The sequence below is a fragment of the Sceloporus occidentalis genome, unplaced genomic scaffold, assembly GCF_023333645.1.
Source record: "Sceloporus occidentalis isolate IW3139 unplaced genomic scaffold, rSceOcc1.0.p SCAF_442, whole genome shotgun sequence".
Classification (NCBI taxonomy): Eukaryota; Metazoa; Chordata; class Lepidosauria; order Squamata; family Phrynosomatidae; genus Sceloporus; species Sceloporus occidentalis.
Window position 1 is genome coordinate 157,593 of NW_028317422.1, and position 17,411 is coordinate 175,003.

Sequence of the window (17,411 nt, forward strand, 5' to 3'; positions counted from 1 at the left end):
GCACTGGAATGACAGATCCTCGTATAATAGTAATATAATATATATACCCAGAGCAACTCTGCACAACTGTTTTTCATAAGGACAGCAGTATTTTGGGTGTTGGTTAGGTAGACAAAACACTATTACTGGAAGACATATTTGAAATTTGCTAGAGGATTTTCCAGGAGGAATGCTTGAGGGAGTGCAACAAAAACAGCAGTTATGTAACATCCACATTCTTACGTTATCCTGGTGACATTGCCAATTGCACTCCCACATTACTTTTTAAGAATACAGCTGTGCCTCCAAAGTCTACCGGGTGGTGGGTGCAACGCGTCCTGAGAGCTCCGAGACATCCCAATCACTATCCGAAGGGGTCCTGCAGGAGCCGCTAAAAGCAATGTGATCGAACTTTGTCTCGAAATTATTCCATGAAGGGTTAACATGTTTCTAAAGCGGCCCCCGTGGAACCAAAGAAGTAGGTTACAACATCAAGTTACACAATTAAAAATGTATTTTAATTCTACAAATATACAACGGTGAAAAATAAATAGGTCAATGACTTGGGAATATTTGTTGATGTCCTTTCTTTTTACGTTGCTCAATCCAGGTTGGAATGAAATATCACTATCGGAGAGTAAGAATAGTTTGTCTGTACTTTTGTGTTTGTGAACCAAAATGATTCGTGATTCTCTTGGGGCCGAGGAGAAAATGTTGATTCCCTTTAGAGCAGGTTTAAAACTTGAGGCTGAAGCCAGGACCAGCGGCGGAAGCTCCCTGGTTGGTCGTGGTCAGGTGAAAGCCGGTATCTTTCAGATCATCATCGCCCTAAAATAAACAGAATTTCAGTGATTAGAATTAGTAAAAGCAACAAATCGAGGAATAGGCCTTTAAGCAACGATTACCGGAACACTGCAGCTAAAGCACATATATCCTATATGAAGAAGTTTCTAATATTTACAAAGCGCTTCAATAAAAAAATTGCACGTTCCCGTCTCGATAAGTTTGCAGAAATATCCCCTTTTCTGCCATAGCTTTATGCTTAGCGTTTTGCCACGGCTTCCCCACCCACTGAAAGCATAAGCAATGCCGTGATCCACGAACACTCATTTTCATTACGTTATAACCAGTTAATTGCAAAACCTTAATGCCACAAAACAGACAGACATAGTATGTAATAAGACTGCAGAGTTTACTACAGCAAGCAGGAAAAGCAGCAGGGAGATTATTAGAGGAATATCGTATTTAGTAGCTTTAAGACAAAATTAATGTTTGAGTAAAAACATCTGTTTCTGATTTTGCACCAACTGCCACGTCCGAATTAATTATCTTTAGAATTGGGAGAAGCTAGTTTCATTGTGAGGGAGGTAAACGCTCACGACACGGTTACCCAACTTCAAGACAAATCCACGCAGATAACGTCTGTACAATGTTTTCCAAGAATACTCTTTATATAGCATTAGAGAGATTAATGCGGATACGTTTCTGATGTTCCTCAGTAAGAGTTTTTTGCTCTGCGGTTCCACTCACCAGCTGACTGTACCCCAGGCCACCTTCTGGAGGACGAGGGCTCGTTCCACGTTTTACCCTCTGCTGTTCGCTTTTGGCTGGCCAAGTCGGAAACATGGATGGGTCGATAGGCAGTGGTGGCTCGCGGAAATATTCATGCTTTAAGGCGTCTTCCGAGCTGATTCTTTTGGCTGGACAGTAAGTCAAGAACCTGAGCAATAAAACAGGGGAAACTGAGAAGTGCACAGAGAAAAAGTACCCCCAGTTCGGAAACGGAAATTCATAATGCACTAAATTCCAAGGTTTAGTACTAATTTTGTTTTAATACGTACTTGTTCATAAGATCGAACCCTTGGTCTGAAAGAAGAGCTCCGAATCTCTTCCGAAGGTTATTATAAGGATATTCTGTGAAGGTCATTTTCTTCACTGCGGGAAGCTCGTTGTACCCAGGCCAGATCTTCTCACTTGGCGTACCAAGATCCTGCAAGATATCACACAAAACTAAAGCTACAAAACGGGCTACACAAATGAAAAGCATTCATCTCCACGGCTTGCCTCCCCCAGTCAGCCCCTGAGAAAAAATAGTTCACATTTTTTGAGCTAGCGTCCGTTCCAGCTGGATTTTTCATTCATCATCTTGGCAGACAAACGCATCAACAACATTAAATATGATTTATCGTTAATTATTTACTCTGACTCAATAACTTACAATCTCCATATAAAAAGCTACACTTAAGTACTCAAAGGGAAAATGTTCAAACATGTCAAAACAAAATGCTGAGATTTTAAAGTACTCTTATGATTCTGACACATCTTACATTTATGCAAAGCTCCTACCTTGAAGATTCTATTGATCTGATCAATCTCGGATTTCCCCGGGAATAATGGCTTCTGGGTAAGGAGCTCTCCAAATATACATCCCACAGACCACAGGTCTATGGCAGTAGAATATTCCTGAATACAAAAAAACAAAAGGTGTAAAGCAAATAGTTTTGACCGGCTGTTGAGAGTAAAATGTCTTGAATATGAGAGGACGGCACATACCTTAGCACCAAGTAGCAGCTCCGGGGCCCGGTACCACAGTGTGACCACTATAGGGGTGTAGGGCTTTAGTGGAGAACCATACTCACGAGCCAGACCAAAATCACCGACCTAAAAAAGTCACAGCAGTTACTCACTGATTGTAAACTAGGGTAAGAACAGGCATCGTTACTCTTCCGTGGAACTTTCTATGACATCTTAGTGTTTAAAGACAGGCAAGTATACTTTTGGGATTGGAGAGAAGGGTGCCACAAATGTTTAGCTATCAAGAAAAAAAGGATTCAATGTCCATGGCCTGTAGATAGATGGTGACCAGTATAGGCTTTCTTAACCCAGTACATATGACCTTATTCCAGCCCATATCAGCATTATTGGTATAAAGCAATTGTATATTTTCAATAGAGAAATAGAGCAAATTAATGACGATTATAACGTGGATATCTTTGCAGTATGTTTTAAAATTGTTATGTGTTGCCCGTTTTAAGAGGCCTTACCTTTAAGATGCCAGAATGACTGAGCAACAGATTAGAGGTTTTAAGGTCTCGATGGAGAATCCAGTTATCGTGGAGATGCCGCACTCCTCGTAGCAGCTGAATCATGAGAGTTTTAACCTCACCTGTAAAGAGTTAACATGAAAATGATTGAAATCAAGGGTATCGAGAGTGTCTTTGATCACTTTAGATTCATCAGGGTCTGGAGTGTTACAGGCTGTCCTATTTCATCACATTTTTCCTAGAAAAATAACTTCTGCTTCAGAAGCGTTTTATATTTTTTTTTTCAGCTTTTGATAAATCATGAACAGATGCCATAAGAAAAACAGAAAACCCACTAATTGTAAAATGGCAGGACAGAAGTGCAAAACAATATCGGTTTGATTGCGTAATTCATTTTAGAAATGATTTACTGTTCTAAATTTCAGTGTTTCAGAAGGGCTTGAAGATCGGCCAGTTTCTTCTTCAGACGCTGTGCCGAGAATCCAGCGTGCCGTTAATATCCCATTTAGAGTGGACTATGTGATACCATTTAACTTAAACACTGAGACATGAATGTCATTTTATAGTTAATACTAAAGGCCTTCAGCCCCCTCTTGCTCTGAAAAGGCACATGTTCTGCTCAACCGAAGCCACCTTAGCCAGCAGATGAGGCTAGCCTGACTCACTTTAAATAGGAATAGCAGTAGAGAAACGCTCAAACATCTGCTTGCAAGGTGCAAGATCTGCAACAGTTATCTGATATCAAACCCAACTATTTCTCACCCACAGCTGAACACGCTATGTGATGTCGCTTAAATGCGTGGACCTGGACATCACTGATGGACAACAATTTACCTATCTGCATTATTCTGTGCAAACCAAGGAGAGACATTGAGCCCTGTTAACGCTTCACAAAACACGAAAGCCCTTCAAACATCAATAATTGTTTATGAAATGATCGTTGTAAAGGGACAGATTACAAGGGGCTACCATGTACCTGGGAGGAAAGGTTGTTTCATGGTTTCCATTAGACTCTTAAGATCATGTTCCACGTAGTTCATCACGATATAGATTTTGTCCATATTACTACCTACAACAATTTCCTATAAAAGAAAATTACATTTGTGTTAGTGTCTTCCTAAAATCTCAGACGCCACGCATTTGCACAAAACTGCAGATGGGGCTGCTGCCCCTTTGGCAAAAAAAGAAGAGTCACTGATCCGGTAATCACAAGCAACGGCAACAATCTCATTGCCAAAACATATCATTTCATGGACAATATTACATTGGTATTTTCAACATTAACCAAACAGGAGGTGCTGGAAAGTACTCTTGTATAAATATAACCATTACAAATGAAACAAATGCAGGGTTTTTCCAATTGCAAAATAAGAGACGTATTTCAGCATGAAATCTTATTAGCGGGTTATTATTTCTTCAAAATAATGTTTGGAAATAACAGTCAAAGGCCAAGTTTAGTGACCCAATGAGAACAGAATACCCAACTATCAGTGCTGGCTAGTCACTGCCCTTTAAACGTGCCATCGGGAATCCCAATAGATGCCTTACCCTGACGGTAACGATATTTGGATGCTGGGCTTTAAGAATTGTGTTGATTTCGCGGAGTGAGGTTATGGGGAAACCTTCCTTTTCTTTTTCCATTTTCAGTCTCTTCAGAGCCACAATTTCATCTATAATAACGAGGAAATTGTCAAAATGTGTTCTCAAAAACAAACTGTTATACCAATAGCTAAAAATACCCCCATTCAGCAGCTCAGATTCTTCCAGCTGAATACTTGCATACATTGCCTGGGGTCAACAACGTTACTTACCAGTTTTCTTGTCTTTAGCTCTGTACACCACCCCATACGTTCCCTCCTCAATACGGTTCAGGCACTGGAACTCCTCCACGCTACGGCATCCCTGTAAGGCAGACACCGCAGAACATGATTGAAGTGAAAAGTATTATATTAAAAACAAAAACCCACAAAGCAAGAACTACTGACATAAACAGCCAATCTCCTAGCTCAGACTTACCGTATTTGCTCGATTATAAGACGAGGTTTTTTCCAGAGCAAATGCTCTGAAAAATACCCCTCGTCTTATAATCAGGGTCGTCTTATAATCAGACCTCAAATAGGTCTGATTATGAGACTAAGATCCAGATCCCCCGCAGCGATGCAGAGGACCTGGATCCTCCTGTGTTAATCCCCCCCCCCCAATTTACCGGTGCTTCTGAGTCCCCGGTGCTTAGTCCGGGCTGCGTGTAGAGCTCTACGCGATACAATCGCGTAGAGCTCTACACGCTTCCCGGACTAAGCACTGGGGACCCAGATGCAGGGGACCTGGATCCTCCTGTGTTAACCCCCGACCCAACTTACCGGTGCATCTGAGTCCCCGGTGCTTAGTCCGGGCTGCGTGTAGAGCTCTACGCGATTGTATCGTGTAGAGCTCTACGCTCTACACGATATAATCGCGTAGAGCTCTAAACGCTGCCCGGACTAAGCACCGGGGACTCAGAAGCACCGGTAAGTTGGAGGGGGGGGGCATAACACAGGAGGATGCAGGGGACCTGCATCCTCCTGTGTTATGCCCCCTCCAACGTACCGGTGCTTCTGAGTCCCCGGTGCTTAGAGCTCTACGCGATTCGCGTGGAGCTCTACATGCTGCCCGGACTAAGCACCTGGGGCTCAGATGCAGGGGACCTGGACCCTCCTGTGTTATGCGCCCCCCCCAACTCAGAAGCACCGGTAAGTTTGGAGGAGGGAGGGGGAGTGTTAAATGTGGGTTTGAGGCATTTCTGGAGGCAGAGTGCTCTGTGAAATGCCTTTTAACCCCTTTAATGCCACTCTGCCTCCTGAAATGCCTTAAACCTCCCTATATGCCACTCTTCCCCATAATATGCCTTTTAACCCTCTAAGTGCCAGAGTGGCATATAGGGTTAAAAGGCATATCATGGGGCACAGTGGCATATAGGGTTAAAAGGCATATTATGGGGCACTGTGGCATTTAGAGGGTTAAAAGGCATATCATGGGGCACAGTGGCATATAGGGGGTATAAGGCACTTCTGGGGCAGATGTGCATAACTGGGGGACAGGTTGGAAAATAGAAGGAAATAAAACCAAAATATTTTTCTCAAGCATAGCTTTTATTAAAAAAAGTGTTTAAATGAATTAACATTTACTGGTAAAACTTTTTTCCTATAGGGTCGTCTTATATTCAGGCTTTTTCTTTTTTTCCTAAATTAATATTAAGATTTGGGGGGTCGTCTTATAATCAGGGTCGTCTTATAATCGAGCAAATACGGTATTATTATTATACCAAGTGCATTTTCACGAGTTTCTCCAGCAGACGGTAGAAAAGTACGTGGGGATACTATGCATGTAGAGTTCCGCACAGAAAACAGCCCGACTTGCCTGCAGAGCTGGGAGATATTTGGGCAGCTCCTGCTTCAGCTCAACAGGAGACATGGCAGGAGAATCTGGAACATATTCTCCATCTGTTGGGACATTAGAGTGAGGGCTAACATCCCTCTTTTCATCTTCATCATCATCCGCTTCCTCCTCTTCCTCTTCACTCTCAGCCGAGTCGTGGTCAAATCTGGATTCTGGAACTTCAGGGTTAAGGGGAAGACATGAACCATTACTATTTTTCTGTTAAATTATAAAATTCAATGTCCATTGCCTACTTTACCAATAAGCTCATATTGTAATACTAAGAAGGCAATGGGCACTCATATTCCTGAAAAACAGAATTTAACCCAGACCTCATGAAACTGTATATGATATACATACAGTACATGGAGTTTCTTGCTAATATATATTTTAAACGTTAAACCATCAGAAAAGATATAGCTGTATGAGCTCAAAATGAGTATATTTGATATCTTTAAATTGGCTGACATAGAAAGATGCAAAGTTACATAAGCATTTGACACCTCAGAGGTCTCTTACACAGATGACTTTACATCAACTTCATATAATTTTAGCTTGTCTGCTAAATCTGCTACTGGCATATGTTGAAATTCGCTAGAGGCTTACAAAGTAGACTTTGTTTACCCCCCCCTTTTTCTGTGTCCAAACCGAGCCACGGATAATAAGCTTGGAGCGCTATAAAACTTCAAATCTCAGATAGGGTTCCCACGTAAATCTGTAAGTCTGTAAATCCGAAACCTCCCCATATTCTTTACACAATTCATTTTCTTACCAACTGGAACATGATTCCCATTTTCTCTCTCATCCTCCTCACTCATTTCATCTTCACTAACTTCCTCTGGAAAATGAGCGTAAAAAGATGGTGAGAGTCCAGCACTAGATAGTTAAATACTGCAACACACTGATATAGAATATATTCACAGTACCATATCAGTCTTACCTGCAGTCTGCTCAGACACAACCTCTGAATTGCTTCCAGTTTCTTCTCCTTCTTCCTCCTCTTCTTCCTCTTCTTCTTCCTCCTCCTCATCTTCCTCTTCCCCTGATTCCTCGGTGCTCGTTTCTTCTTCTTCTTCTTCTTCCTCTGAGCCGGACGCCGTGCCTGCTGATGATAGACATAATACAATATATTAACAGAAACATATGGAATGCAATATAACTGGACATTCACTACATACAACATAGGTGTCAACATGTGTCTATTAATCTCTCCGCCACAAAGCAGTACTTATGAGTGACACAACCTTTGGAGATGTCGAGTAGTTTAGTATATATGCTCGCACTACACAACCATTGAACAGTAGGTTAGAATGTGTTACCCGAGGACGACTCTGCAGAGCTAGTTTTCCTCTCACTATCACTTATGTCTTGCAGGTCTGACAGAGGGTCTCTTTCTTCGGGTCTGTCTTCTTTCGCTGAGAAAAAGAAACAGCAGTTGATTAAAATCACTATGTTGAAACAGGGGTGTATATGCATGTGTAGGTATACGTGTATGTATATTATGCATGTGTATGTAGGGATATACCGTATTTGCTCGATTATAAGACGACCCCCCAAAATCTAAATATTAATTTAGGAAAAAAACAAAAAGCCTGAATATAAGACTACCCTATAGAAAAAAAAGTTTTACTAGTAAATATTAATGCATGTAAACAATTTTTTCATATCTAATAAAAGCTATGATTGAGAAAAATATATATATTTTTTTATTTCCTTTTATTTGCCAACCTGCCCCCCTGCTAACAGAAATCACACTCCTATCAAGCCAAGGCAGCCCGTACATGCTGGAACCTGGGGATGATAGGAGTGCGAGTATAGCCTCCCTATGCCATGCTACTACCACCACCATATACCATATACACCATCATACACACATTTCACAAACATTTAAATACTCATTCATTCCATTAATCACACATACTTGCTCAAAAACCCTCCCCCACCCCCTTACCTGAACTGCAGATCTCTCACTCGAGGACTTCTGCAGGGGCCCGGCTGTGCGAGCAACTTCTCTGGCCCCGCCCCCACAGGAAGGAGGGGGGAGGCAGAGTTATGTGACACTCTACTAGCTTCCTGCTCTGCTGCTATAGGAAGAGACGCTGCTCGCGACCAAAGCACCGGTAAGCAGCCTGGCAACCTAAATCGAGGTCTGATTAGAAGACGACCTCGATTATAAGACCTTGTCTTATAATCGAGCAAATACGGTATATCTTTGTATATGGATTTGTGTATACGGGCCCACGGAGAAACATGTATTAGTTTTTCTCCTTGACTTTCTACATATATCATATACTATGTGTAGGTATGCTTGGATATCTAATTATAAATGTAAGTCTTTGCTACTGTAACAATGCTATGTATTATAGTGTTTTTCCCTTTCATTTTCATGTACTTAAGTAATAATAATAATAATTGGTTCACAATAAGGTAGAAACAAGGCCAGTGGTTTTTGTTTTTGTTTTCTAAGTCAGGAGTATTTGTATCCAGTTAGTATATTCTTATTTTAATATTCATTAATTTATTATTTATATATATATATATATATATATATAATTTCATGTATTGTAAGTTACTATAGTCAATGAAATAAAAACTTCAATAAAAAACTAAAAAAATCACCATGTTGGTCTGAAGGGAGTTGTTAAAGTGTCACAGAACAGCTAGTGAATGCAAAGGTTTTAACAACATGTAGTGTGGTCTCCAACCGAATTTAATTTCCATGGAGAGATAACGTGACATTAGAAAGTTCTTTCACAAATGATAAAGGTTGCTGCAACAAAAACAATACTTCTGTGAATAGAAATGATAGCGTTGCTTCTCATCTTCTATTGCCGAGTCATGGAAGCCTCAGAAGAGAACGTGAGAAGGGTAGCAGATTCGGGACAAGATAATTAGGTATGGGGGTTACCACCAGCTTACACTGAAACCAACAGGCCGTTACTCTAAAAGCAGATATCAACTACAGACCATCTAATAGAGAAGTTAAACATCAGCACGCAAGAAAAGTAGTCTTTACCTGGTTTTCTCATGTCCCCTCCATCAGTTCTCTCGCGCGTTTGCCGGACCGGGCTGCGACTGCGATAATTCACTTTGGTTTTCTCTCCGTGTTCCTCCCTGGCTGTTCTGTGGTGCGCAGCCACTGGGGAAGAAATTAGGTAAGCAGAGAAAGAACATTATTACAAAAAAGAAAGAAATCCACATATGTATGGAACTGCACGCAATGGGTCTTGTTTAGACCGCTTAATAATATATAATAATAATAATAATAATTCCATTTTCTTGGATTCCAAACCTTTAGCAGGTTTCATTTGGAAACTGGTATGCAATCATTTTAATGAGATTTCCAGAAATTACCATTCTATAGACTAAAATGATCACTGTAACGAGGGGTTATTGGTTAAAGGGATATTGCATTCTCAACCAAAGTATATGCTTACAATTTACCAGAAGTATGGTGCCTATGACGGGAGGAGGCCAACTGACGCCTGTTAAAATCCCAGATATTTACATTAAGACAAAATAATACAATTAGGGTGCAGACATATTTACAAAAGGGAAGAAAGCAGAAACGAAGACCCTTTCAGCAGCCGCCCAGGAGATACGAGGCTCCAGAAATGCCCAGGCACAATATTTACTATCTAAAGGAAAATGGGGTAAATCGCAAAGAACTTACAGGGATAGGACCAAGAAACAGGAATCAAGAGGATCCTTTGGATAATCAAACATACATACAATGTGGAAAGACACGGGCTTATTGTTAGCCAATAAGAACCATCTTTGGAGGTCACATCAAAGAAGGAAAAAGGGGCTCAATATTTACTGTGGAGGGGTTTGTGAACGGACACTCTTCCAAAATCACAAAGACAATATGGAGAAGTAAATGAAATAAGAATATGCCAAATAAGCATCTAATATACTGAGATTAACTTTTGTAGTCGACTGCAGTAAAGCAAACAAAAGCCATAACAGGATAGATCGAAATTCCAATAGCAATAGAGTTGGACAGAAATTGTTAAAAATTATCCACAGACATAATTTATTTGCTTTTACATAAAGTACAAATTTGAGGCTATGATATTTGGCTGCTTATTTAATGTTCTTTCTTCCATTTAAGCTGAAGAAAATATTTGTATATGCTGGCACTGAACATTTGTTCTTGATGGAGAAATATGTAAGAATACATATGTAAGAATAGCTAATATTTCATTCCTTTTAACATGCAAGTCAACAAAACACTCAGATTTACCACTGAAACTGGGCCAAAGGGAGAAGCCGCATGGCATTTCTGCAGAACCACAAGCTGGGATTTTTAGGGCAATTTACAAAAGATTTCTGTTGAATCACCTTTTTCTGCTCCTACATATGACCATTTAATTCCTATTTCATACATACATAAATATATTTGACCGCCTTACAACGTAAAGTCCATGAACATGTCTGGTATTCATTGTTATCACAATAAGATATTACAGAAGCACCTGCTTTTTTACCTATAAAAGTGTACACTTATAAACTGGGTGTCAGGTCATTTATTTTTGGCAGAGAGGAAACAGACAATATTCGTCCGGGTTCAGTTTAACAAGTGCTTACATATATTCTGCTCTATGAGCCACCATATTACTGGTTGCTCTTGGCCACCCAGTAAGCTGGTCCTGAGTTAGATAAACATGTAAAAGCTTCAGAAAGCAAATGATAAATACATTTTCCACTGCTGTATTACATCTTATTAACAACGCAAATACTTTTTTGTGCCATTGTTGTGACAAACACAAATTGGTCACAAAATATAATTCAAACAATTTTCTACATAGATGTGTGGCTTACTGATCCTTGGCTACTTGAGGAAAGAAAAGGAGACACCAAGAAGCATAAGCTTGTGGTTAAACACGGATCCCAATAAGTACGTCTCAATCGCAATTTGTTAGTAGATGCCTAGAGAAAGCAGTCAAGGAAGCCAAGCACCAGAATGTGTTGCACAATTAGACCTTCACAATCTACTTAAAAAACACTGACTTTGTGCCAGAAAATGCTAGGCATCCTCCTGTGTGCCAGGTCACTTTCATGTTGCTGTAAAGAATACGCAGACATCTAAAAATAAAGACTGATTGCAAAAGTTAGCACGAGAACAAAATGTAATCAAATTCCAGAGGGTGGAAAGAAAATATTTTTTAAAAAGAAGACTTTTCAGGGCATCTGCTTTTATGCTAACAAAGCTGTACCTTGCCGCTACGTTAACGGGTGAGATCATGGCTATGTGGTGGTGGTGGTGCCGGCTCTACTGGTCGTGAAGGGGTTAAGAAGGTACAAATGCAGTACATCATTGCTACAAGGTCATTGCCATGAAAACAGTGTAAAAAGCAACAACTTACTTTGAGTGCTAAACTCTACAAGTATTCTTGCATCTGCAAGGTGTGCACTGTACTGCATTTTCTCACTCTCTTGCAAGAGCCCTGGCCTCCTGCGCATAGGAAGCGCAGATCCTGCGAGCCCTGGAAGGCATGATGTACAGATACACTAAACGGCAAGGCGGGATAGGTCTTTACAGGTTTAGAACTACCGGTTCATTAAATGCAATGATGGTGTTCACCTTGCAATGAAAAAACAAAAATACATAGAAAACGCATTAGTTTGAGCAGCGGTGCACCCTAGTGGCGAGTACGTGTCATTACTAGAGAAAACCAAACTTTGTTAAATGAGACTGAAGAGCTTACCAAAGCTGCCCCCCCAAAAAAGCAGATCGGGCATTTGCCTTTGTAGTTGTACTGGGCAACAGAATGTGGAGTCTCTTATTCACACTTCAGTACTATTTTGGGACATATGAGCTTCTTTATGCAGCAATATGCTACCGACCTGCTGAAAATCCCTATTGATGCATCATCTGCGTTAGGTGCGGGGACTGAAGCGGCCAGTGTGCCCATCAGCAGTCATCGCGTCAACTGCCATAGGACATCACCATCGTATGTTTTGGGTGAACACATTCATAACACAAAACACGTTTTCCAAAATAAATATGAGATCCAGCGGTTAAATCAGGGGCAGACAAAACGCTTTGATATTTGTGTCACGCCCCTTCTTTAGAAAAAGTGTTTATAGAGCTAAATATCATAAAATACGTAACGCTGGGCATCAGCAATGAATCGGGAACCGGTGACCAGCCAATTCTTAGGATTTGTCCATCAAATGCTTATGCTTAAGGCATACGTGATTATTGGAATATAAAATGCAACAAATTACGTATATTGAAATACAAAAGTGACAAATGGAGGACTTACGCTGTAACCTATACAACAGTATCATTCTAGAGCTACTGGGTTGCCCATGGCTCACAGCTGGAAACCACGGAAAAGAAAAAAAAAAAACCATCTGACTTGTTTGGAAATATCTTTCGCCTCTTATACCTGTTAGGTGTATTAACAGAACATGGTAACAGAGCCCTTTCTTCAAGGCTCTCTGTGCAAAGCAGTCACCGTGGGCATTTTAACTGCACCATGAGCAATGCTTTCGTGTCTTGCAGTTATGTGGGGGCAGATTATGTATTATGTCCCTATTCCAACTGTGTGTTTCATATGAACCTCAGAAGTTCTGAACTAATAGGAGGCAGCGGGAGGAAACTGTGTGCTCGTTATGTTTGAAAAGATTCCTGTTAAAAAGGTATTTCTTATATAAAAAGGAGTACTAATCTATCCACGCTGGAAACCGTTGTAAATATATCCAAGGCTTACATATAAAGCAACAGTTCTTAAATTGTAAATGAATGTCAAACATTTTTGACACAACATTTCTAAATCACTGAAGTCTCCTTCAATCTCTGAAGAGGGTATCCATGTGAAAAACTCAGCAAAGCAACTACGACTAGCACATTGGGCTGTCTAGTGCGTCGAAGAGCAGGCTAGGGAGCCACTAGGTTCAATCCTGAGCCAAACCCAAGAGGAGGAATACACTGATAATGGCCGTGTATGGATTTGCAGCAGCAGGGAACAAAAACAAGCAGTTTGAAGTGAAAAACAGCTCATTTTTATAAAACACTGTTTCACCGATCCCTGAAAGGTGGCATAACTGCATCTAACAAAAAAAAAAAATCAAACTACCGTATTGGCCCGAATATAGGCCGCACTTCCCCCCCCCATTTTAAGTCTTTAAAGTGGGGGTGCGGCCTATATTCGGGGTCTAGCGCCCGACGCCCAGGACATGCAGTCCCGGGCGCCGGGCAGGCAGCAGGGTTAGGATACAGATCCCCCGCAGCGGTGCAGGGGACCTGCATCCTACTCTCCGATACGCTCTTGCCGGCACTTTTAATGGGGGGAGTGCCGGCACGGGAGATTGTTAAAGCACATCGTGCAGACGTGCCGGCAGCGGAGGTTGTTTACGCGCATCGCCGCAGCCGGTGACCGTCCGCACGATGCATTTTACCTCTGCCCCCAAGACTTACCAGAGCAGACTCCTGGGTGTCTTGCGGTTGCGGGGCCGGCGGGGGACATCTACGCAATACGCGTATACAACTCCCGGTGCCGGTACTCAGCGGAAGTGCTGGCACCGGAAGTTGTATACGCGTATTGCGTAGATGTCCCCCGCCGGCCTCGCACGACACCCGGGAGTCTGCTCTGGTAAGTCGGGGGGGGGGGGCAGAGTGACAGCATATCTCGAGGGGGGGAGGACAGAGTGGCAGCATATCTCTGAGGGGGGGCAGAGTGGCAGCATATCTATTAAAAAAATTTTTTTTAAAGCACCAAACTTTTAGGGTGTGGCCTATATTAGGGTGCGGCCTATATCCGAGAAAATACGGTATATACCATTTTCTAAAGCTAATAAGTAATAATAACCCTGGGTAAGGCTGGCACTATTTGAGTGAGAGCCATGCATTGTATTTTTACCCTGATAATCTTTAGCCACAAACTGTCACTACGATGCATTGAAATACATCAAGCCAAAAAACAAACATTGACTACTGTTAAGTCTAAGTGCTATTGAGAACACACAACACTTCTCAAAAATTTTGCAAGACCTGATCACAAGAGCTGGCCATCAAAAACCCCACAAAGGTCAGGTGGTGGCCATGGCAAAAATAGAGTTATTAGGTATCACTTCCATTCAATGTCATCTCACATTCCAGGGACTTCCCAAGGGGCATCAGAAACAAGACTTGCACAGTAATATAAAGTGAATGCCTTAGCAGCCAGCAGGCAGGCTTGTCGGGGTAGATACCTTCTCTTCTGGCTTCACGTTCCTTGCGTCTCTCCTCTGCTCTTCTCTCTCTCTCTTTCATCTCCCTTTGCTCTTTCTGCTGGTCCCGCAGCTTCCGCTCACGCTCCCGTTTACGCTCTAATTGCTCCAGACGATCTCTGCAAACACAAGTGAAACATAAATACAAAATTTGAACTTTACATGTATATATTTTATTTTAACCACTGCATGCTGTCAGACTAATCAGCAATGAATCTCAAACACTTTCTCAGCAAGCCCTTCAGTTATCGACATATTAAATATTACCATGGGATTTATACCTAGGTATTTATTTCACAGTAGATCCTAATCAAAGCCTGGCACTTGCTTGGATTGAGCTAGGTGCAGTATGTTTATCCACTAACATCTGATGTCTTGTGGACTGACTGCACTGTGTGTCTACGTTATGCATCATCTCATTTATGTGTTGTGATAATGGCATGCTTCTGTGTAGCATAAACAAATTATGCAGGCTTGTTGCCTACATGCACAAAAAAAAATGTATTCCGTCTCCTAACACCACACCCGTAACATTACTTACTAAATGTATTTTTTTTTTTTTTTTAAAGTAACTTTTCTGCACAGTACCACAATATATTCACCTTCAGGCCATTCTTCCACGAGTACAAATGTGTGGACCGTGCCACTGGTCCAAGACACTGATTTATCTACCCATAAGCAAATGTGGTCTTGTTTTGGAAATCACATGTAACCCATTCTCCAAAACCTGTAAAGACATGCTTACCTCTCTCGCCTAGAATGTTCTCTAGCCAAATCTCTTCTCTTTTGCCTTTCCCAATCACGCCGGGCCTTGTCTTGCTCCTCTCTCTGTCTCTTCCTCCTCTCATGCTCTCTCTCTTTCTCTTTTACTCGAACATGTTTGCCTGATCAAAAGAACAAACAGCTCAAAATTCACTGTACAAGTGGCATGGAATAGAATCATAAATAAAGGCTCAAAAGAGATGGTACCTCCAGCTCCTTCAGCTGAATGGCTTCGCCTCCTGTGCTTCTCTTTTCTCTTCTCATCTTTCCTGTGGTGAGATTTTTCCTTTCGCGACATTTGTTGTGGGGGCTTAATAGCCAGGGAATCATCTTCCTCACCCCTAAATGATAAATTAAAAATTACATATCACATGGCTGTTTGAGTCTGAATTAAATTACTGCTTAACAGTAATACATTTTTTTATTTTAATGTATTTATTTAAAGGTGGATATTCTGAATCCGAAATACACAAATACATTCAATACAAAGAGGGCACAAGCAGAGACAAGGTCAGATATAATACTTTTTTATTTAATGTGCTCAAAGAAACCCACCCCATTACCACAGTAAGCAAAATAATGTATCTTTCAAAAATACATGAAAGAATAAACCTAAATTTCAGTGTTTATCGATAGAGCTTAATCGTATCTTACGCTCTCGTTTGGCTGCAACAGTTGGTACAACCAAGTCTTAATAGGACTTAAAGTCACACAAATACCTGTCTTCCAATGAATCCTGTCTTCCATATGGGGAATTCCTTATTGTTATTTCCATCTTATGATCTCTAAGCTCTCCTTCTTCTAAGGAATCTCTTTTGGAATCACGGTCATCAGCCTAATGTTGGAGAAATTTAAAGAATGCATTGAAAACAGAGGATGTGTTGGCCAGACAGGCATCACAATACACATTATTTGCCAAGTAACTGCTGCAAAATGCTAGATTTTGGAGCTCTGCCGTTCTGTAACAAACAGTACATGGCACCCATTATAATTTTCAAAAAACATCAACGATGGCAAGTTTCAAACTAGATCAGTTACCTACATTAGTTTTGTTAACTTTAGTGTGTAATGGTTTAAATGTTCAACAGCAGCTAATGGCAAGGCCAGCATTACATATTCCTACCCCAAATAAAAGTTCATGCTGGAGCTACTAGAACTAATCTTTAACAAACTGGGGGGGGGGGGGTTGAAAAATACATACAACTTATTTGAACCTTAGACAAATATTCCATATACCTACTCTAATCTACATACACATACGATTTGCCCGCTTATAATTACCACATATACTTAACCGATAACGACAGAGCCCCTGCACAAACGTTACTTTTAGTTGCCTAACCAGAATATACGAGATCTCTAACGGAATACCCTGCAGTGGCGGCTGCGCATGGCTCACTATCTATATATAACCAAAGAAATGAAACACAAGTCTCCTTGAATAACACTTTCACAGAAATTGAAGGCAAGGGGATTCTTTTGGGGGTATTTAACGGTGAGCTGTCGCCCCTCAATCGCAGAAGAACTCCAAGTAATTTAAGGCATCGGTCCGATAGAGACGACCTCTTGTATGGGTGCGCTGCTCACATTTTTGGAGTGCTTTGGTTCTGCTTTCTCCTCTTGCTCTTTCCTCCGTTTTTTTTCCTGCAATATCTCGTCCAGTGTTTTTACCTTCCAGTTGTCCTTTTCATCCCCCATTTGGAGTGGATCAACCTTAATTGGGAGAAATGACAGCGTAAAGCGAAGTCTCAAGGTACACCACCATCAACTTTTTAAGCACTGAACCCAGCAGGCGCTGGCGATATACTCCAACGCGAACATTACAAAACTCTGTAAATACAATCTAACTCACTAGGCCTATCAAACCCATGACTAAAGTACGAAAGACAGATATATACCCTTAACTATTATTCCCGCGAAAAACACGGACCGCTCTGAATACTGTCCCGAAGGCTTTCACCATATAACTGTATACGGTAGATAGGGAAATGT

General features: G+C 41.2%; 1 protein-coding gene across 5 annotated transcripts; it reads right to left on the reverse strand.

The window, feature by feature from the left end:
- Positions 1 to 714: 714 nt before the first annotated feature.
- On the reverse strand, positions 715 to 17,117 carry LOC149271947 (cyclin-dependent kinase 11B-like). Of its 5 annotated transcripts, none has more exons than XM_089506971.1 (19): positions 17,007 to 17,117; positions 16,139 to 16,254; positions 15,663 to 15,760; positions 15,403 to 15,541; positions 14,640 to 14,776; positions 9,454 to 9,576; positions 7,757 to 7,852; positions 7,378 to 7,542; positions 7,210 to 7,275; positions 6,420 to 6,616; positions 4,835 to 4,925; positions 4,572 to 4,693; positions 4,000 to 4,105; positions 3,024 to 3,145; positions 2,533 to 2,640; positions 2,326 to 2,442; positions 1,821 to 1,969; positions 1,510 to 1,699; positions 715 to 807 (listed from the first exon to the last, which is right to left on the reverse strand). In XM_089506971.1, exons 1-19 carry the CDS (start codon positions 17,115 to 17,117, stop codon positions 715 to 717), a joined length of 2,346 nt encoding a protein of 781 aa, XP_089363097.1. The 5 variants fall into 5 exon arrangements, with proteins under 5 accessions (XP_089363097.1, XP_089363096.1, XP_089363095.1 ...); XM_089506970.1 differs by having other exon boundaries at positions 15,651 to 15,760; XM_089506969.1 differs by having other exon boundaries at positions 7,378 to 7,539; positions 15,627 to 15,760.
- Between the last annotated feature and the right edge of the window lie 294 nt (positions 17,118 to 17,411).

Bases quoted from the DNA above. Each gene is read 5' to 3' on its own strand.
- LOC149271947 (XM_089506967.1), bottom strand. From the start codon at position 17,117: ATGGGGGATGAAAAGGACAACTGGAAGGTAAAAACACTGGACGAGATA. The intron at 16,255-17,006 runs GTGAGCAGCGCA...CTCCAACATTAG, and splicing joins AACCAAAGCACTCCAAAAAT to GCTGATGACCGTGATTCCAA. The intron at 14,777-15,402 runs GTAAGCATGTCT...TTGTGTTTGCAG, and splicing joins GAACATTCTAGGCGAGAGAG to AGATCGTCTGGAGCAATTAG.